This window comes from Astatotilapia calliptera, chromosome 3, assembly GCF_964374335.1.
Source record: "Astatotilapia calliptera chromosome 3, fAstCal68.1, whole genome shotgun sequence".
Lineage (NCBI taxonomy): Eukaryota > Metazoa > Chordata > Actinopteri > Cichliformes > Cichlidae > Astatotilapia > Astatotilapia calliptera.
The window spans coordinates 72,824,048-72,845,695 of record NC_137424.1 but is presented as its reverse complement, the minus strand read 5'-3'; the positions used below and the strand labels follow the sequence as shown (position 1 = coordinate 72,845,695).

The window sequence follows — 21,648 nt, the reverse complement described above, 5'->3', positions numbered from 1 at the left end:
TCATCGCCAAACTCCATTACTACCAAGACTGCGTCAATGTGCTACGGCAGGCCCGGGAGCGGTGCAACACAAGGGGAACCCTGTGGCCATCTTTCCTGATTACACCGCGAGCATTGCCAAAGCTTGCTCCGCTTTTAAGGACGTGAGGAATCTGCTTCGAGGGCGTCAAGATGTCCGCTACGGAATAATGTTTCCAGAGAGACTGTGTATATCTTTTAGGGGCGAGAGTAAGGAGTTTCTGGATCCAGAGAAGGCAATGGTGTACGTGAAAAACGGCATCTTACCAAGTGAAACTGCCGGGTGAAGTTCCCCTCCTGACTGAATTGTTTCTAGCCAGTCGCAGATGATGAGGCTTCGCAAGACACAGGGTTTGGTGCACAGTAGAGCTGGGCGATATAAGATTTTTTCATATCACGATATTTTTTTTCATTCCAGGCGATAACGATATCTATCACGATATAAGCCAAATAACTATATTTGTAAGATTTAAATGTGCCGTTGCTCACAAGTAAAATGTGAAATAATCAGCAGCTTGTTTTTATTTAAATATTTATTTCCCATAATAAGTTCATCCATTAAGCGGACGTGAATGGATGGATGAAGTTCAACAGGGTAGATGTACTTAAGGAACATGAGAGCAGACCAACATAGAGTGAAGAATGGTTGGGTTGGCCACACATTCCATTCCAACTTTAACTCTGAAGAGGATTGGATTTCCTTATTGGTAAAAGCATCCCTTTTGCTGTATCAAGCATTTTATTTGATCCCGTGGGCCGTTATATTATTGTTGCTGGCCAACTTTATGGACTCAGACTAATTTTAGCCAGCATTTATGCTCCAAACTGGGATGATGAAAACTTCTTTGTCAATTTACTCTCAGAAATTGCAGATATGATAACATACAATCTCATCTTAGCTGTGCTTTCTAGCCTAGACCGATGGTCTAATAAGGATACTCCTAAATCAAAACCCACAGAAATTATTACATGCTTTTTCCAATCCCACGGCGTTGTTGCCTTTTGGCGTTTTCATAACCTTTCATCAAGGGCATACTGCTACTACTCTCCTGTCCACAAAACATTCTCTCGGATAGATTTTTTTCTTTTATTGATAAACGTGCTCTTCCACTGGTTGAAACTTGCAATTATCAATCTATTGTTATTTCAGACCATGCTCCCCTAGTGATGAGAATGCACATCCCTGGTGCCAATCGCATATACTGCCCCTGGAGTTTTAATCCTCTTTTACTCTCTAATGAAGCATTCATGAATTTTAGAAAATCTGAGATTAGAGACTTTCTTGAACAAAACCAGACCCCTGGGATGTCTATTTCAGTCATATGGGAGTCACTGAAAGCCTATCTTCGGGGTCAAATTATCTCATTTTCAGTAGCAAGAAAAAAAGCTGACACTGAGCACTTGAAACAGCTATTATATGATATTTTGTGGTTAGATATAAACTACAGTCACTCACCATCGGAAAGCACCCTTAAAGAACGTCAGACCCTCAAAATGAAATTTGATCTTATTTCAATACAGCAAGTGGAGCAACCTATCCTAAAGTCTAGACGTACTTTCTATGAGGAGGGAATTGGCAGTGTCTTAGCACATCAAATACGTCAAAAGTCATCCAAACAGTTCATCTCTGAAATAGCTGATGAACAGGGCCTAAAGCATACAGACCACGCAGAAATCAACTCCTGCTTCCATCAATTTTACTCTTATTTATATACCGCAGAATCACGCCAAGATGAGTCTGCTATGGACAGTTTCCTTAGTTACCTCAGTATAACCACAGTTGACCCGAAACTGGTTACTGAACTCGAAAGGGACCTCTCTATCCAGGAGGTCATGATGGCGATTGGTGGAATGCAAAGTGGCAAGTAGGGCTGCCACGATTTGTCGACTAGTCACGATTACGTCGACTATCAAAATCGTCGACGACTGACTTAATAGTCGACGTGTCGTTTGAAGCTTTGTAAGATCGCAAAAGACGCAGGAATAAGTAGCAGGATTTAAGAGTGTAATAACGGACTGAAACAGAAGATGGCAGCACTGCATGTACAAGGATGCCAGCTGCCGTTAAACCCCGAAGAAGAAGAAGCAGCTGTGTCCCAGAATTCATAGCGCGGCCCAGCTTAGTTTCCAACAATGGCGGTAGCTAGTTAGTTTTAATATTACTCTTATTATTCTTTCTGGGTCACAAAATAAACGTTTAACATATTTTCAGGCGAGAATGTAGCTGTGTAAACCTCAAATATCTGCTCAGTTTATCAGGACACCACATATTTTCAAAAGCGCTCCGACGTTTTCGGAGACGTCTGTTACCCACTAGCTCGATAGCTAGCCGGGGGCTAGGTCACTAGCGCCGTGAGAACACCGGACTCCCGGCAAATTGTTTTCAAACCCACCGCCATCTTTCGCGACTCAGGTTAAATATATATGAGTCACTTAGATAAATTAAAAATGTTGTTGTTTGGCTTTTTTTTTTTTTTTGTATTTTATTTGTTCCTGAGTAAATCGGTTTGGCTGAGATTAAAGTTATAGTTTTTACACAGCTGAATAAACGTCAAGCAGACAGCTGATTATCAGAAGTGTGAGATGCTGGAGAATATACTCCGGTGTCCTGTTATATTTTAGATAGCAAGGATTTTATTAAACTTTACCAAAACAATCTGCAAATTTCATTAAAATTGAATAAACTATCATCTTGTCTTCATTTTTAGTTAGCACCTTAAAAGCTTAAAGCTGTAAGCTAATGATAGTTATATAAGAGCAGATGCTGCTGGTGCAATAAACTGTAGTTTTACGTCCAGTGGATGATGATCTGATTAGTCGACTAATCGCATAAATAATCGGTGACTAGTCGACTATCAAAATAATCGTTTGTGGCAGCCCTAGTGGCAAGTCCCCTGGACCAGATGGATTTTTGATGACATTTTCTAACGAACTTGCACCACTTCTGCTGTCAGTCTTTTTGGAGTCCTATTCATCTGGCACTCTCCCTCCAACTATGAGAGAAGGGTTTTTTTCATCCATCCATTCGCTTCCGCTTATCCTTTTCAGGGTCGCGGGGGGCGCTGGAGCCTATCCCAGCTGTCATAGGGCGAAAGGCGGGGTACACCCTGGACAGGTCGCCAGTCTGTCGCAGGGCTAACACACAGGGACAGACAACCATTCACACTCACATTCACATTCACACCTAGTGGCAATTTGGATTATGATTGTGATGGTTCTGTTCTCTTTGTGATTACAGGAGCTGCCCTCAGGTTCAGACCTCAGCACCAGTCAATGACAGCAGACAGATCATCCAACATGTTCACATGTTAACTGCAAAATTAACTGATGAAAACAGTACAAAGGTTAAAGTACCACATGTGCTGTCAGTGAAAGCTGCAGCTGTTTTATTGATAAAGTCAAAGACAAAAAGTCAAAAGGATTAATCACCCATGTATAGGGATGGGTACCGGTGTCCGGTGCCATGATGGCACCGGTTCTGACATAAACGGTAGTAACCAGACCGAAAAGCAGCGCACATTTCGGTGCTTTATTTCGGTGCTTTTTTTTCCTGAGCTGTGATACACTTCTAGCCAATCATTTTACGTTTCCCAGGATAGTAGGCGGGGCCAGGTACGTACGTTCAGTTAGAGCAGAGCTACAGATTAAAAATGTCCAAGGCGAAGCGGTCAAAAGTCTGGCTGTACTTCACAGCAAAATATGCAAACTCAGCAGCAACAAGTGCTTTAAGCTGATACTGTGATACTGTCAAAGGAGGTAACACCTCAAATCCGATGAAACACCTGGCGACGCATAGCGTTTTTTTAAAAGCCAAGAAATGCGCCGTATTTGATAGCTTGCTGCGAGACCTCACACTGTGCACGTTGGGTGGGTTGCCAGTTATCGGACCCGGAGCAACATCCCCCAAAAACCCGAAGAATAGAGTCCTGGCCCCTAGCCCTGCCAGTGTAGCAGAAATGATGAGGATGATGATGGCAGCAGAAGCCGTTCTTCTCTGCGTGAGTCGCTTAATGTTGTTCGAGTGTAATTTACGTTGAGTAGGCTAACCACGTTATTACATTAATGCATGTAAGGTGAACTAGCAAACATCATCATAGTAACTACATGCGGCTGTCTTCTTGTTTGATGGCAGATACTCCCTTCACCCTGGACAAAAAGGCTAAAATGACCAAAGAAAAAGAGGGAAACTGTTAAACATGAGAGGTTTTTGGACAAGGTTTGTGTGTTTTTTTTCCATTGTTTAAGCACTGCTTCCAGCCAAGAGTGATACCATATATGCCCCATAGCTGCAGAAAAGGCTAACATTGTTATCTTTTTACAAAAAACAGCTGAACATGAGAGGTTTTTGGACAAAGTTTGTGTTCTCCATTCTTTAAGCACCGGTTCGATCACCGGCACCGTTTCAAAAGTACCGATTTGGCACCGGTATCGGATAAAACCTAAACGATACCCATCCCTACCCATGTAACTGTGTCACTATATATCCGCATTAACATAGCCGTGTTTGGTGTTTCAGAGAGCTGCTGATCTCAGACCTGCACAGCTTCCATTTTAAACACTTGATGTACTCAGCTGCATGAAGAGCACATTTGAGTTTCTCTGACACAATTAAATAAAACCTGATGGAGGTCAAAGGTCGTCACTATAAACTTGTCATCTGGAATTCTTTCCGTTTTTTTTGCCGATAATGTGTTATTTACCATAAAGTGATTCAGAGTTATTTATACCAGAGTAACCAGAGAGGATAACATATTTTTAAATATACAACTTTCTACAGGACTGAATATAATATCTTTATGTAAATGTCCGGAGACTCTTTAAAAACTGAATATGAATTATCCTAATTTGAAATTCAATTTATTGGATTGAAAATGATCATCACTAAATTGAAATTTAATTTTATATTTTGAAAACGAATTAATTGGCTTTGAAACCGCATTTTATCCTTTAAAAATTCAGCTCTCGAATAATTTCAGATTCACTTCTCACCATTCAGTTTCAGTTCTACAATTCAATTTCAGTTCCAAAATTCAGTTTTTTGGGATTTACATCCGGTTCCGGTTCAAGAGTAGTCAAGTGCAGATTAATAGAACTACGTTTTACTAGCGGACCGAAAGTGTTACCGATGGGAATCTACAGCGTCTTGAGCTGAATTAAGACTTCAGAAGTCATTCGTCATGTCGAATGACCAGCGGATAAACTCTCAGGTTAGTAATAAATGAATTACATGTATAGGAACAAGCGTCATGTTAACAAATGATAGCCATACAGTAACTTTTATGCTTATTGTAGCTGTTAGCTAAAAATGCTAATTTAGCGTAGTTTGCCCTGAATTCAGCTTTAACAAACAAATATGATCAACTGTTTCTAGTAGAATTCCAAAGTTGTCATCTTGTACCCTCTCAGAGCCCTGTATGCTTGCAGAGACCCCTACAGTAGGGAAACATGCAAAACGGTGTCCAAACCTTTGTATTTTAGCTTTATTTATGTATTTAGCTTTATTATTTATTTATGTCACACAATATTTGAAGCACATAGCCCACACTGTGGGAATTTACGACTGTGCATAAATCCTCCTAATATTGGTATGATCTGAGCTCAGACACTGACTCGCATGGGGGGAGCTGCAGCCTGTGATGCGAGTGAGCTGATGGAGAAACGCAGCCAACCAGACAGAGGAGAACTAAAGTTCAACCAGGTACCAAAGCAAATCATTCGTACTGTACAAATAATGTAAATATGACGGTGTATCACAAAAGATTGATATCAAACTGATCGCTTGACCCATATTACGTTACTTGCTCTTCAAGTGAATCAACAAATGGCGAAATGAAAAGCCGATCAACAACAATGCTGTTTCTTTAGAGAGTCTTAGCTTACATGTGTGTTTATTTCATTTTTTCAGTTGTTACCCTCCACGGCTAAATAAATCGGTTTCAGTTATGTACTGAAATATAAGAATGGATATAAGGGGCTTCTTTCAAAGAAAAAACTCTGGTAGATGTTATTTTATATATTATGCTTTGTATGTTGTTCAGTATATCTATGCAAAACAAGAGGAACTTCAATACACAGCAGTATATTCACAGTTTAAACCAGATATTTACATACACTTTGTGGAAAACAGAAGAACATTTTTTTTACTGTACAACATCAATTTAGAGTAAACTTGTTTTGTTTTGGATAAATAAGTATTGAAATATATTTTGAATTAATTAAATGTCAGAATAAAGAGAGACAGAGCTGTCTATTTTTTATCACTTTCATCATATTTAGGAGTACATATACACTAAGTTTATTGTTAATTAATAAGAAAACTGCAGACGATTCCATTCTGAGCTGAAGAAGCTTCTGATAGGTTAGTAGAGTCCATGTGAGTAAATTGGTGGCACAGCTGTGGATGCATATCACTTGCACCTCCGAGACCTGTCATTTGACATTTTCTACCTATAAGACCCAGAGAGTTGTCAAATGACTGGTAGGCTTTTGGCTTCAGCGAAGTGGAAGCTAAATTGGCTAGTCATTCATATGTTAATTAGGCTGTTACCTAGGAATTCTGGAGGGAGGGGAGTGGGGGTGAGTGATTGAGGGGGTGGGGGAGCTGCTAAAAGCTGTGAACTTCCCTTTTGTGTTTCATCTTGATGCATTCTCAATCATCCAGGGAAATAAATCTCCAAAAGTCACCAACTTGGAGTGTTTCAGTTTGCCGTCTTAGGGAGAAATCAACACACGTGGGTGTATGTCCTTTGTTGCTGAGATTTATTGATAAAAACAGAACAAAAAACCAACCATTTGTACACATTTTTACAAATAATAATAAAAAGTGAGTGAGTGAGTACATTTCAACATTCAAAGGAGGAGATACTGGAATTATAATTAGTATCTATGCATGCATTTGTGATTTTGTTTGACCTTCCCATTGCTCACAATTTGAATTTGTTCACACTGCAGATGAGGAGACTGCTTCTCTGCAATCACTTCAATCAGCAATCCTGGCACTGCCAAGGTGTCTGTAGTCTGCATTTACCACATGTATATCTGTTGCAGTGAACACATCGCACAGTGGCACGATTGTATCATATATATACCCACTTGTGACACACCCCAGTGCCACAGTGGCACGGACACAACCCTCCACACTGAGCCCTGGAAAAAGAGCCACATGTCAGGTCAAACACAACTGCAAGAGCAATCGTGCCACAAGTTGTTGAACAGGATTACAGTCTGTTTATAGCAAAGTATGCCTGTAGCACTGCATCTGTGTACACCCAGTGTAACGAGAGCCCTGTCTCCGCAGTCTGATGCGTGATGTGTGAAGGGTCCGGGCTGTGAGGATTATGGCAGTGATGACTTTTCCCAGGAGAAGCTGGGACCCTGTTTACTAGAAGGTTTTAAAATTTCTGTACTTTTAGGTGACAGGAGACATGTGGCCTGGTCAAAACACAGAGAGCTGCACTCTAAAAGATCTTTAAACATAGTAAACATACCTTGTGTGCCACAGATTGCTCCCAAACACGAGGGGACAAGTAATACCTCTAAAACACTTAAGTTGGCTTTATTAAACATTAGATCTCTAGCTGGGAAAACATTTTTAATTAATGATTTAATCACTGAGCACAGCCTTGATTTTATGTTTTTAACTGAAACTTGGTTGGACCAAAGTAACAGTGGAGCTGTTCTCATCGAGACGACCCCTCCTAACTACAGTTTTATCAGTGAGGTCAGGGCGAGCAGGAGAGGAGGAGGGGTTGCTGTCTTATTTAATGAATCATTTCAATGTAAGCAGCTATCTCCTGGAAGTTTTCAGTCTTTTGAATATGTGGCTTTACAGCTGAAGGCCCCATCCAAAGTTGTGTTTCTTAATGTTTACAGGCCTCCCAAATACTGCACAGACTTTTTTAATGACCTCAGTGAACTGCTGTCTGTGATCTGTGTTGATTTTGACTGTGTAATTATTGCTGGGGATTTTAACATTCATGTGGACAACCCTCAGGACAAAGGGACTAAAGACCTGAGTAACACTCTGGGCAACTTTGGGCTGACTCAGCATGTAACAGAGGCCACACATAATAGAGGACACACTCTTGACCTACTGATCTCCAAAGGCCTGAGCATTTCAAAGGTTACTGTGTCTGATGTGGGCCTGTCTGATCATTACTGTGTTTTCTTTGAAAGTAAAATCTCAGCCCACACAAATATATCAACAACAGTGATCACAAAACGGTGTATAACTGAACACAGTAGTGCAATTTTTAACCAGGTCTTCCCATTAACACCTGACCTGCCCAGAGGGTCAGTCAATGAGCTCGTCAATAGCTTCAATGCTAACATGTTAAATGTAATGGACACTATTGCTCCCATTAAGGTGAAGGTTATCTCTGGAAGGAAAAAGTCTCCATGGAGAAACTCCACACTGGTGAAAAAAGAAAAAAGAGAGTGTAGGAAAGCTGAGCGCAGATGGAGAAAAACAAACCTCCAGGTTCATTATGACATTTATAAAGAGAAACTTCACAATTATAATTTACAACTGAGGAATGCAAGGAGGTCCTACTTCTCTGACATCATCACTAAAAACAGCCATAATGCTCGGGTCTTATTTTCTACAGTTGACAGGCTAACAAACCCCCCTGTGTCAGTGGCAGCTGAACTTCATTCGACCATGGCCTGCAATGACTTTGCCAAATTCTTCACTGAAGAAATCCAAAAAATTAGACAAGCAATTGGTACATCAACAGCAGATCCAGGATATGTACTGTGTCCACCAAAAAACTGTTTAAACACCATGAAACAGTTTCAACCTATTAACAGCAAAGACCTGGAGGACATCTTAGGTAAACTGAACTCCTCCTCCTGCTGTTTAGATGTCCTGCCAACAAGTTTTTTCAAAAAGGTCTCAAAGACTTTAGAGTCAGACCTGTTACAGATCGTCAACTTTTCTTTATTATCAGGTGTGTTTCCAGAATCACTAAAAACTGCTGTAATCAAACCTATACTGAAAAAGGACAATCTTGACAAGACACAAATGAACAACTACAGGCCGATCTCAAATCTCCCGTTTTTAAGTAAGATCATTGAAAAAGCAGTTTCTCAACAGCTCAGTTACTTCTTAAAACAGAATAATTGCTACGATGCCTTCCAGTCAGGTTTTAGACAGAACCACAGCACTGAAACCGCTCTGACCAAAGTGTTTAATGACATATGTCTGAATACAGACAGTGGAAAAATGTCAGTCCTAGTTTTACTGGATCTCAGTGCAGCATTTGATACAGTTGACCACAACATATTACTCAAACGACTGGAGAACTGGACAGGTCTTTCAGGAACTGTACTAAACTGGATCAAAACATACGTAGAAAACAGGAAATACTTTGTATCAATAGGTAACTTCACATCTGAGCAGACAAGTATCACATGTGGAGTTCCCCAAGGTTCCATCTTGGGACCCCTTCTGTTTAACATCTACATGCTCCCACTGGCACAGATTATAAACAACAACAAAATAAACTATCACAGCTATGCAGATGACACACAAATATATATCACAATGTCACCAGGAGACCGAGGCCCTGTACAGGCTCTTGGTAAATGCATTGAGGAAATCAATGACTGGTTGTGCCACAATTTTCTCCAGCTAAACAAAAACAAAACTGAGGTAATAGTCTTTGGCGCCAAAGAAAAACGATTACAGGTCACCAGAGAACTTCAATCTATACATCTAAAAACCACAAACCAGGCGAGAAATTTGGGTGTAGTGATGGATGCAGACCTAAACTTAGAAAAACACATTAAGACAATAACAAAGTCAGCTTACTATCACCTCAAGAATATATCAAGGATAAAAGATCTGATGTCTCAACAGGACCTGGAAAAACTAGTCCATGCATTCATCTTTAGTAGGCTTGATTACTGTAACAGCATCTTTACAGGTCTACCTAAAAAATCAGTCAGACAACTACAGCTCATTCAGAACTCTGCTGCTCGAGTCCTCACTAAGACCAAAAAAGTGGACCACATCAGTCCAGCTCTGAGGTCCTTACACTGGCTGCCTGTCCGTCAGAGGATAGACTTTGAAGTTCTGATGCTGGCCTTTAAAGCTCTGAATGGTTTAGGACCAAAATACATCAATGACCTCCTGACCCAGTATGAACCATCCAGATCCCTCAGGTCATCTGGATCCGGTCTTTTATCAGTTCCCAGAGTCAGAACCAGACACGGAGAAGCTGCATTCAGCTTTTATGCTCCTTATATCTGGAACAAACTCCCAGAAAGCCTCAGATCAGCTGAAACACTCAGTTTATTTAAATCCAGGTTGAAGACTCACCTGTTCTCAGCTGCATTTGAATAAAGCACCAAATCCACACTTTAAGCTTAAATTTCAAAACTTACATTTAACTACTGATTTTATCTACTGTTCTGATTTTATCTGTTTTGATTTTATATACTGTTTTGTTTGTTTGTTTGTTTGTTAATTAGTTAGTTTATTTGCTTGTTTTAATCAATTTTAAATCATGCTCTTTATTTGTTCTTGTTTCTAATGTCTCTGTAAAGCACTTTGAATCACCTTGTTGTTGAATTGTGCTATACAAATAAACTTGCCTTGCCTTGCCTTTACATCTGCTTTGCTTTATAGCTGATGTACTGTATCGTTTGTGTTGTTGTGTTTGCACATCTCTGTTGCTTGTGGGGCTCGCACACAAGAATTTCACTCGCATGTGCTGTGCCAGTGTGCCTGCACATGTGATGTGACAATAAAAAGTGATTTGATTTGATTTGATTTGAAAACCCTTAGGAATAACCAGTGTCTGATTGAGCTGCCTGGCTGCAGACACGTAGAGACAGCGCGAGAGGAAAAGCAAAGCTGGATGAAGCACTTTGATTCTGCAACAACATACTTGGTAAACCTAAGCAGCATTCCCACCCCCACCTCCTTGAGGTTGTGCCCTCACTTTTAGGGTGGAAACTTAGTAAAACCTGAGGCCATGCTATCGAAGGGGATCCTGAAAGTACCCCAAATCAAGATTGCCTCCTCCCACTGGCCATGTCTCAGTGGGTCATACAATAATCCCAGCGACAGTATGAAGTTTTGACCCATTTGTTGGGATGGTGAGAGTATTATCTGTCTTTGGACATTTTGCCTGGGAGATACAAAAAGAGTGGGGAAACAGGATGAAAGGCTTATTCTCTAATAATGTGCCACTGTGCGATGTGTTCACTGCAACAGATATACATGTGGTAAATGCAGACTACAGACACCTTGGCAGTGCCAGGATTGCTGATTGAAGTGATTGCAGAGAAGCAGTCTCCTCATCTGCAGTGTGAACAAATTCAAATTGTGAGCAATGGGAAGGTCAAACAAAATCACAAATGCATGCATAGATACTAATTATAATTCCAGTATCTCCTCCTTTGAATGTTGAAATGTACTCACTCACTCACTTTTTATTATTATTTGTAAAAATGTGTACAAATGGTTGGTTTTTTGTTCTGTTTTTATCAATAAATCTCAGCAACAAAGGACATACACCCACGTGTGTTGATTTCTCCCTAAGACGGCAAACTGAAACACTCCAAGTTGGTGACTTTTGGAGATTTATTTCCCTGGATGATTGAGAATGCATCAAGATGAAACACAAAAGGGAAGTTCACAGCTTTTAGCAGCTCCCCCACCCCCTCAATCACTCACCCCCACTCCCCTCCCTCCAGAATTCCTAGGTAACAGCCTAATTAACATATGAATGACTAGCCAATTTAGCTTCCACTTCGCTGAAGCCAAAAGCCTACCAGTCATTTGACAACTCTCTGGGTCTAATAGGTAGAAAGGTAAAAGCCTGGGGCTGCTGGTGCAGAAGAACATTTTTTTTTACTGTACAACATCAATTTAGAGTAAACTTGTTTTGTTTTGGATAAATAAATATTGAAATATATTTTGAATTAATTAAATGTCAGAATAAAGAGAGACAGAGCTGTCTATTTTTTATCACTTTCATCATATTTAGGAGTACATATACACTAAGTTTATTGTTAATTAATAAGAAAACTGCAGACGATTCCATTCTGAGCTGAAGAAGCTTCTGATAGGTTAGTAGAGTCCATGTGAGTAAACAGGTGGCACAGCTGTGGATGCATATAAGGCAAAACACAGAGCCTGTTTCTGTGACATGGGAAAATCAAGAGATGTCAACCAAAACACCAGGAAAAGGATTGTGGAGCTCCATAAGTGTGGCTCAATTTTGAATACAATTTGGTGCCATTTGCAATTAAGAAATACAGATAGTTTCTGTCTTTACTCTTAAAGTTAACAAATGTGTTTTTTTATATTCATCAATCTAAAGAAATTTAGTCTGATTTGATGTTACAATTAAAAAGTGTATCTGTTTTTATCTGAAGAGTACATAAATATCTGGTTCTTATCAGACTGAACTTATCAGTCTTTGCTCGATCACAGCGGGTGGTCATCCCCTTGTCATCAAAGCGTAGGTGTTGCATCATATCTTGGAAGCGGCTTCGTGCCATAGTTCCAATTATCTGTGTGTTTCCCAGGTTTGCTGACCAGCAGTCATTTACAGATGGAACCCTGTAAACCCCCCGCAAGATGACAATTGCAATAAATGCCATTAGTTCAGGGAGGTCCATGAACCAATGAACATGCTCCGTTTGTTGTGCATGTTGAATAGTCCATTCTTGATGATTGAGAATGCTTCAAGATGAAACACAAAAGGAAGTTCACAGCTTTTAGCAGCTCCCTCATTCACACACACCCACTCCCCTCCCTCCAGAATTCCTAGGTAACAACCTAATATACATATGAATGACTAGCCAATTTAGCTTCCACTTGGCTGAAGCTAAAGCTTAGCTAAAAGCCTACCAGTCATTTGACTGCTCTCCGGCTTTTAAAGGTAGAACGGTAGAAGCCTGGGAGTCCTAGTGTGTTAATCACATGTTAGAATTGTATATACAGGTGCTTCCAGATGCCTATAGCACCTGCTGCTTATTGCATTTGTGTATAATACGTAATAAACATTAAGACTAAACAGTGTCTTTATTTTATCAGACGTCTTTATTTGCGCTGGAAGACAATAAAATTGTCAATGGAAAATTGTATTTAGTAGTCAGTATAATCTTTTAGTGATATAAGTTTGCTTATGGTAGGATGCTGTTTGTAGTTATTTGGTAGTGACAGGATGTGTGATTTTTAGCAGGCTTGGTTCACCCCCACATCCTGGGAGCGTGGGAGAGGTCGTACCTTGTTTTATTGTTTTAACGTAGCTATGTCTGTTTTAGTCTAAGTGCTTTAACTGCTGGACTTCCTCACCGTGCCATCTAGGGTGGGGGAGACTACCCTCTTTATGACCAAGGATGTACCTTTTGTGCTTTCATGTTATATGACCCTTTGATCAACACACACACCACACACACACACATACGCTCAATGGAGTATAAATAAAGACCGGGGCAGTTCTCTCACTGGGGTCTCAGTCTGGAGGCTGCCCTTGCTAGCAAGAAGTTCTGTGTGTTTCTCTTCTCTGAGTCTTTACTGAAGAAGTGTTTTAGAATATTTTCCCTAACAAAAATACAGATGCATCTGGAGATTATCATATGAAGTCCTATTCTAACGGCTGATTTCCCTCCCCCAGGCTTGTACCTGTGGCTTCCTGTCCTGGGGTTGGCTGTTCTCCTGCCCTGCAGCCCATCCTTTTGTTCATACTCCAAGACTATTTTTCTATATGTATTCTTACTAGTGATGGGACGTTCTGTATCGAGGCTTCGGAGCGTGTGTCGAGTAATGGAGGGGGCGTTTCCGCGAAGCGCGTATCGAGGCTTGCTTCATTTATGGGAGGAGCTGAAAATGATGACGTCCGAAGCCTCGCTGCCCGGTTGTACCACGTGACTGGTTCATGAAGTGGTTCGAACTTTGCCGCGAGATATGACAGCGATATAAACCCCTCAGACTTCATTCAAAAATGTGGGTGTTTGATGGAGAGTTGCGGTTAGTGTGAGTTTGGAGACCGTTTGGAGGTTTATGAGAGTGAGGAGAGAAAGTCTGGAGAGAATGGAGCCAGCTAAGAAGAGGAGGATGTCCTCCCCTGTAAGGGAACATTTTGATCTTATTCCTCCCAACAAGGTATGTAAATTTCTACAGAAGATGTATTTTCATGATACTGATGGTGCAATACAATTTATGTTAAGCTGTCTTTACTTTTGTACAAGGTGAAGTGTTTGCTATGTGCCAGGGAGCTGGGATATAACAACAACACCTATCCATGCTTAGGCACTACAGAGCTTTGCATGAGAATAAGGGGAACACCGATTGTGGAGCAAGACCAGGTGAGCCATCAAATGCAATGATAATATAGGATGCAGTAATGTTACTAAATGATATAACAATATTATACAACTGTAATAAGTTACGTGTGTGATATTTATATTTGTGCTTTGTCTTTATTGTCTTTCCTCAGGAGAACAATCTCAAATAGATGAAGACCTGGTCAGCATGGTGATTGAGGACTCCCAGCCATTTAGCATTGTGGAGGACAAAGGATTCAAAAGATTTGTTAAATCATTAAATCCTAGCTACGTTCTCCCCACTAAAGGTTATAAAAGCAGTGAAAATTTAGTTTTTACAGAATAAAATGTGAACAGGCAGGACTGAGGCTCAAAGCCTCAGTGTGTAGCTGTCCATACCTCAACGTTACAAAAGCACAACTACTGTCCACACCCCAACCACACCTCACCTCACAGTAAATGATCATTTCCATTTCAAGCATTTCCAAATAATCATTTCCCATACTGCCACTATAAATATACACAGTATACTGCCATCACTACAATATACATGTTTTACACACTCCTTTTGTTGTTGACATTTACAGGCTGTGTGCAAAAGGCCACACTCTTCAAATTCATGCCAGCTATTATTTTTACGTCCAGTAGGTGTCCTGCTAGAGCAAATGAAGCTTCATGAAGCTTCGCGTTGGGGTGACCCAATTGGATGAAAAGCTTCAGTGCTTCATGGGGCTTCATCTGCCCATCACTAATTCTTACCCCCTAGCAGCCGCCATTTCATAATGTTGCAAGCAATCACAAACTCTACAGTCTGTCTAACTCCAGTGTATCCCAAGCAATCTATTATTCTGAACAGAGCTAAACTCAACATAAACTGAATCCGCATTAAAGTTAGCTCGGTGCTTACCTTTAGATGAGCCCACAAACCGAGAGAAACTCCGTGATGAAGCTGGAAGTCTCTCCAAACAGGAAACAGATGAGGGAGCAGAGACCCACGTGGTTCCCGTTGATTACAGCTACAATCCAGGAGACAAGGGTGTGCAGATCGATGCAGACATCGATCCAAACGTTGGTAGTGGTATATGTTCCTGTAAGTAGTGATGTGTCCTGTGTGTCGAAGCTTCGAATCGCGCGTCGGGTAATCGCGGGGGCGTTTTTCTGAAGCGCGTATCGAGGCTTGCGTTGATTACGTATGCAGTGACGTTCGAGGCCTCGCGGGCAGTCCGTACCACGTGACTGATTCGGGAACTGGTTCACCGGTTCGCGCCAGATTCGAAATAAAATGGGCAGCAAAACACAGCTGATTCCCCCATGAGCACTGTTATAAAGTCACAAGCACATTCACATCACAACTCCCTCCCTTTTTGTTTCCATGTACATTCCTGTGTTAAGCTGCCAATTTATTATACACAAACATTAATTAAATTAATATAATATAAAATTAGTATAATATTAAATATAACTAATATTTAGAGTTCAGTTATTGGTGTCATGAACAATAGTAATTCCTTTATTCATTCAACTTGAAGTGCCACACACTAGTTTGTGTCATTATTGAGATGTACATAAGCATGATTACGCAGTTACACAATCATCCCAAAAACTGTGTACTGATAGTTTCCACTTTCTCTTTTGTATCAGACATACTGAGACAATATTCGGGATAAATAACCATGAAAAACAATTTATTTATTCAGTTTAACGGTTTACACATCATTATAATCATTGAGCCCGTTTCACTTGAATTGTCCACTTGATGGCGCAGTAGAGCAAATGAATCATCACAATGCTTCGAACCATGAGTCGACCAGTTGGATGGGAAGCTTCAGTTCATCATGAGGCTTCATCTCACCATCACTACCTGTAAGTTGTCAAAGGAGCTTGCAAAGAAAAGCGTCTGGTAGTGATGGCCCGCTTGAAGCTGACGCTCCGGAGCGTGTGTCGAAAAAAAACAACACACTGGTTCAGAAGCACTGTGTCGAGGCTTGCTTCGTTTGGCAAAAGTCACGTGACCAGTGACGTCCGAAGCTTCATTACGCACGTAACTGCTTCGGTACCTGATTCAAACGGATATAAGGAAGTGAATCATCCACGGGATTCGTGGAGTGTGTTGATGGTGACAGAGAGCGACGAGGTGATCATTCCACTGACAGATATGGAGCCAGCGAGGAAGAGAGGACGTTCTGGCGTGTGGGGATATTTTGAGTTGATTTTGCTCAATTCATTTTATCTGCCGAAGTGAAAAACTTGAAATGTCCAAAATCATGTTTTCATAATGTAAATATCATTACAGCATATGACTTTAGGAACACTTCCATGTGCATTAAAGCTGATGAAGACTACAAAAATGTATTTGACACTATACGTACATTACATTGCTACACAGTTTAGAAAATCATTTTGTTTATTGTTTTTAGGTGATAGTCTGCAGGACCCAGGAATACCTGCATATCTACCAGCTTGCAGTGTGGTTCCTGCACTCCACAGCCTCTTCTGTTCCATGCAAGTGGATTTTCTCCAGGGCAGGAGAAACTATTTCTAAGAAAAGAAACAGACTCAGCCAGCACACAGTAACACTAATCCTCTTTTTAACTGTAAATAACAAAAGGGCTACCTGACATAGATCATGTTTTTACTTTGCAAGTTCTTGATTAGAGGTGGGTTTTGATTATCGCCTTTCTGATTAAAATCCATGCTAAATTGAATAAAGTGATATTGATTCATTACAATCCTGTGTCGATTTGTAAATTAATGTTATTATGCCTGAAACGCCAGCATCTCAGGTTAAACCTCACAACATGTCGTCAAACACCAAACAGCTAAAACAGTAACTGGGAGCAGGTTTACGGATTCTGCATACAAGCGTGAACACAGAGCGCGGACCCGACGCGTCAGAGTCAGATTTTGATGTGTCGTCGGGTCCGCGCTGTTTGCCTCTTTTTTCTTCGCTGGCTTCTGCAGCTGCAGGTTTCATAACTCTCTGTTTACATCTCTAATTAAGGCTCACATGTGTCAGCTTTCTTTTAATAGATACGAAATTATGGATATATACTGTTAAATGATCAGACTTGTAATATTTCTGACTGAGGCAAAACTTTCCAGATTCCAATCAAATTGAATCGGATTCTGTATCGAATCAAAATGATTCTACAAATCAGTAACGATGCAGCCGTACTCAGCCCCCTAAGCATTTTCCCTTTCCAGTTCACAATCAGTCCCACCCCTAGGTCAAAAATATGTATAGGACAATTGGCCTAATCTAATATTTTGTATGAACCTGTCCAGCTGTCCAGTGATTAAATGACAAGTAGATGGAGGCAGGACTCCACAGCAGGGGCATACTCCATAATGTGCTGTGCGTTATCATATGTATATTGTATATATTGCTCACTTATTGTATTTACCAACATCAAGGAGTTATGAGCAAAGAAAGGCCACACCATAGTGCATGTTTAAATAGGGAAAGTTTATTGATCAAAATGTATTACGCAAATACGCATTACATTTTTTCAGCCCCCCAATCGAGAAAACAAAACCAATTACATGTTCAAAGCAACGGAATGGTGGCCCAATATCAGAGAGAACTCCACTCTTGAGTGAGCAGTGATAATTGAGCAGTCCGTTTTATTTTGCAGATTCAAGCTGCTCTTCTAAATTTTCACCACCAGATGTCACCGGAGAGGACTGTGTTGAAAAGCTTCGAGTAATGAACCGTTTTTCAATACAAGCTTCAGTGCTTCGGAATATGGAACGCCAGGACTGCCATAATGAATTAATTAAATACACCATTAAATAATTAATTAAATGTGTCAATAATTAATTAAAATTGGAATTAATTAATTAAATAAATAGTTATGACACATGTAATTAATTAATTATTGACACATTTAATTAATTATTTATGTATTTCACATTTTAATTAATTATTGACACATTTAATTAATTAATTATTGACACATTTAATTAATTATTTATGTTTTTCACATTTTAATTAATTATTGACACATTTAATTAATTATTGACACATTTAATTAATTATTGACACATTTAATTAATTATTTAATGATATATTTATTTATTTCATTTTGGCAGTCTTGGCGCCTGGCTCTCATCATGAAATAATTTTATCTGTCAGCCTCACCCATCAAACTCAGGGGGCGGGGTTAACGCTGATCGAGTCAAAACCATTGCTTTGGTCTGGAGTGGCTCCATGCAAAACATCGCTACCGTCATGGGGGATTTTCGTGAAATCGCTCTCGAGTTGGTAAGAGATATTTTAGACCTAGCAGATAATGTTGAAGCAGGAATTGCTCAGCCGGAGCATGTGACAAATAAAACTGAGGAATTTATTGAAATTCTTGGACTTATTTCCGCACTCTCCAACCAAGACATTGATGGTAGAGTGACTGCAAACTTACATGAAGTACTCCAGCAAAGCATTGCGGAACAGCGGCAAACTCACGGAACGGGACGCCCCGCTTTTGATATACCGATTGACGTTTTCGAGCATCATGTTCTCTGTGGATTGACAGCGAGTGAAATTGCGACGAGGTTCGGAGTGTCTGAAAGGACAATCAGGAGGCGTATGGAACAAAACGGCTTAAGGTATTTACTCACTGAGAATTGAAAAACTGTCTAAATTCTGTAATAAAATTATCAGCGTTGCTCCTTTACCAGGTGCAACAATTAAGTTTAACATCCAGGCATCCATGAAAACAGAATTTATGCAATTTAACGAAGTTAGAAGTTAGCAGGAAGTTAGCTAGCTAGTTTCCATCTAAGTATAATATTGCATGTTCACACCAAGAGATTTTCTAAATCAAATTAAGATGTACAGCTCTGCTATCACTTCACATAAATGAAGACAGGAAAATAAACGTTTTGTGGGGTTAATGAAGTTGGGCTAGTTGGTATATAATGATGTGCTATGTGATCGCTAGCTACACAGCATAGACACAGTGACCTGTATCAAATAATTAGGTCATTACCAGGCCTCTGAAGAACTTCAAGACATGTTGAGGAGGTAATTTAGCCATTTAAATCAGCTGTGTTTTGGTCAAGGACACATTTAAACCTGCACGACATCGGCCCTCAAGGCCCGGACTTCGAGACCCCTGCTGTAAATGGACAAAACTTCAGTCAGGAGAACAATCGAGATAATCCACCCAGTCATTAATATACTGCTGCATGGGCTGGGCTGCAGTTACACCCAGGTTTTAAAAACTGGTTTTTAAAATCAACAGTGGTAATGAAACCCTAGAGAGGCCGACAGTGATCACTAACTGTTTTTAGGGGCTTGTTGAGATTAGATAGACCAAGATGCAAAGCATTAAAACGTGTTAAAAGCACAACAGCCTTAAAAAACACAGAGCAGTTTGAGCGTGGAAGCAGGATTCATCAGGTCATCACTTATAGACCTGATTGTCGACCAGTCTAAGATAATATTTCGTAAACTCCAACATTACTCAGTGTTTTTCATCTGTGTAGAAAGACAGACCTCTATTCATCTGTTACTGATGAGGAGTTGGATCGTATTGTAAATGAAGTCCACAGAAGCCATCCAAACACCGGCTACAAGCTAATGCATGGATTTCTGAATGCAAGAGGTGTGCGTGTCCCTGGTGAGTATAATAAGCCTGTTATTGAAATTTATGAATAAGTGATCTGTTAGTGAGCCAAGCTAAAGTTAAGCTCATGATTGTGTATGTATCCTTTCCTAAGCACCATGATTTGTTATGCAGTTTATTATACTGACACTCTTTCCTCAAAAGTGACCATGACAGTATCACTAACTGATGAATATTTGAAATTCTACTGGTAGATATTTTTACAATATTGGTCAGGTGGTTAATATAGGTATTTCTAATGAAGTGGCCAGTTAGTTTGTGGTTATTTTTGCCCACCTCTCAGTCTCAAGACTGCGGGAGTCTTTACGCAGAGTCGATGCAGAAGGAGTGAACATCAGACGTCTACGGCTGCATGTATTAAGACGACGGCAGTATTCTGTTCCAGGTCCAAACTCCTTATGGCACATTGACGGCAACCATAAGCTAATAAGGTATCAGTGGTATTGACATAGGAATCATTAACCATATTATAGATATTTTAAATAATTGTTCTACAAAAAGGTTGTTGTTTTTTTTTGTGTGTGTGTTTTACATATTGTCTCACAGATGGAGATTTGTTGTCCATGGTGGCACGGATGGATTCAGTCGACTAATTGTCTACTTGACAGTGGCTGGCAACAACAGAGCTAGAACAGTCTTGGAGAGCTTTATTGCTGCTGTTGAGCAGTACGGACTGCCATCAAGGGTTCGGTCTGATAAAGGTGGGGAGAATGCCGATGTAGCTGAATTCATGATCAGGAGCAGAGGCACCAACAGGAACTCTCACATCACAGGCCGAAGTGTCCACAATCAGCGGTAAATAACATGTTTTGTTGCTGTGTTATAGACTCTACCAGTGTAATGCTTTATGAAAATTACATCACATAAAAATTTAATTTTATTTTAATCACAGAATAGAGAGGATGTGGAGAGATGTCTACGAGCATGCCCTAGACCTTTTCTATCAGCTGTTCACTTCACTGGAACATCAGGGAACACTTAATCCAGACAGTGAAATCCATCTGTACGCCTTGCACCGAGTTTTCCGTCCACACATACAGAGCAACCTAGACTCTTTCCAAGATGCATGGAACAGTCATGGTCTTAGAACTGAACGGAATCAGTCACCACAGCAACTCTGGATAAGATACAGAGACCAAGGCCCCGTGGAGGATCCTTCAGAGGTTAGAGAACAACCGCCTTTTAACAAAGTTTAAAAAAAAACAAAACAAAACAAAAAAAAAAAACCCTGCTACATACTGTTTAGTTTTTGACTAGGGGAGAAAACCCATGTGCTAAAAGGTGATAGTCAGCGATTCAAACCTAAGCTCTCCAACGTTTTGAGCTAAGATTTCTTTGTCGCATGTACATTTTTCTAGCCTATGCACAATTGTACTGTTTTATAGTATTTGATTGTTAACATATTATTTAAATACTCACCAACATGCGGACCAAAAAAAAGTCCCAAATAGGTTGTGCAATGACCTAAAGCATTATTAAAGTAGTTGTAACTACAACACTAAAGATTATTCCACGTTCAGGTTTCTGAAGACTACGGGATTGACTGGAACGGGCCTCACACTAACCATGGAGGCGCTACATCAGTACCTGACATTCAGCTGGGCCGTGAGCTATCAGATGAAGAGCTTGCTACTTTGCCAGTTCCAGGAGTTTCATTGACAGATGCAATCGGATCTTACTTGGAGACAGTCCAAATTCTGTCAAGAACCATAGGAGACTGA

The 21,648-nt window shown here is 40.3% G+C and overlaps 2 protein-coding genes across 4 annotated transcripts in view; one reads left to right on the top strand and one right to left on the bottom strand.

Annotated features, from left to right (window-relative positions):
• Positions 1-15,476, bottom strand: part of LOC113010700 (uncharacterized) — a 52,036-nt gene extending 36,560 nt beyond the window's left edge. For 2 of the 3 annotated variants that reach the window (XR_013906520.1, XM_080299119.1), the window contains exon 1: positions 15,208-15,476. The gene's annotated coding sequence lies outside the window, so the exon portion shown is untranslated. The remainder of the gene's footprint in view (positions 1-15,207) is intronic. The other variant, XM_080299121.1, reaches the window with a different exon arrangement.
• Positions 15,477-18,120: 2,644 nt separating this feature from the next.
• Positions 18,121-21,648, top strand: LOC145423484 (uncharacterized). The gene is made up of 6 exons (XM_080296047.1): positions 18,121-18,905; positions 19,788-19,921; positions 20,211-20,358; positions 20,474-20,722; positions 20,820-21,090; positions 21,448-21,648. Exons 1-6 carry the CDS (start codon positions 18,511-18,513, stop codon positions 21,646-21,648), a joined length of 1,398 nt encoding a protein of 465 aa, XP_080152173.1. The 5' UTR covers positions 18,121-18,510.

Bases quoted from the DNA above. Each gene is read 5' to 3' on its own strand.
- LOC145423484 (XM_080296047.1), top strand. From the start codon at position 18,511: ATGCAAAACATCGCTACCGTCATGGGGGATTTTCGTGAAATCGCTCTC. The intron at 20,359-20,473 runs GTATCAGTGGTA...ATTGTCTCACAG, and splicing joins GGCAACCATAAGCTAATAAG to ATGGAGATTTGTTGTCCATG. The intron at 21,091-21,447 runs GTTAGAGAACAA...TTCCACGTTCAG, and splicing joins CCGTGGAGGATCCTTCAGAG to GTTTCTGAAGACTACGGGAT.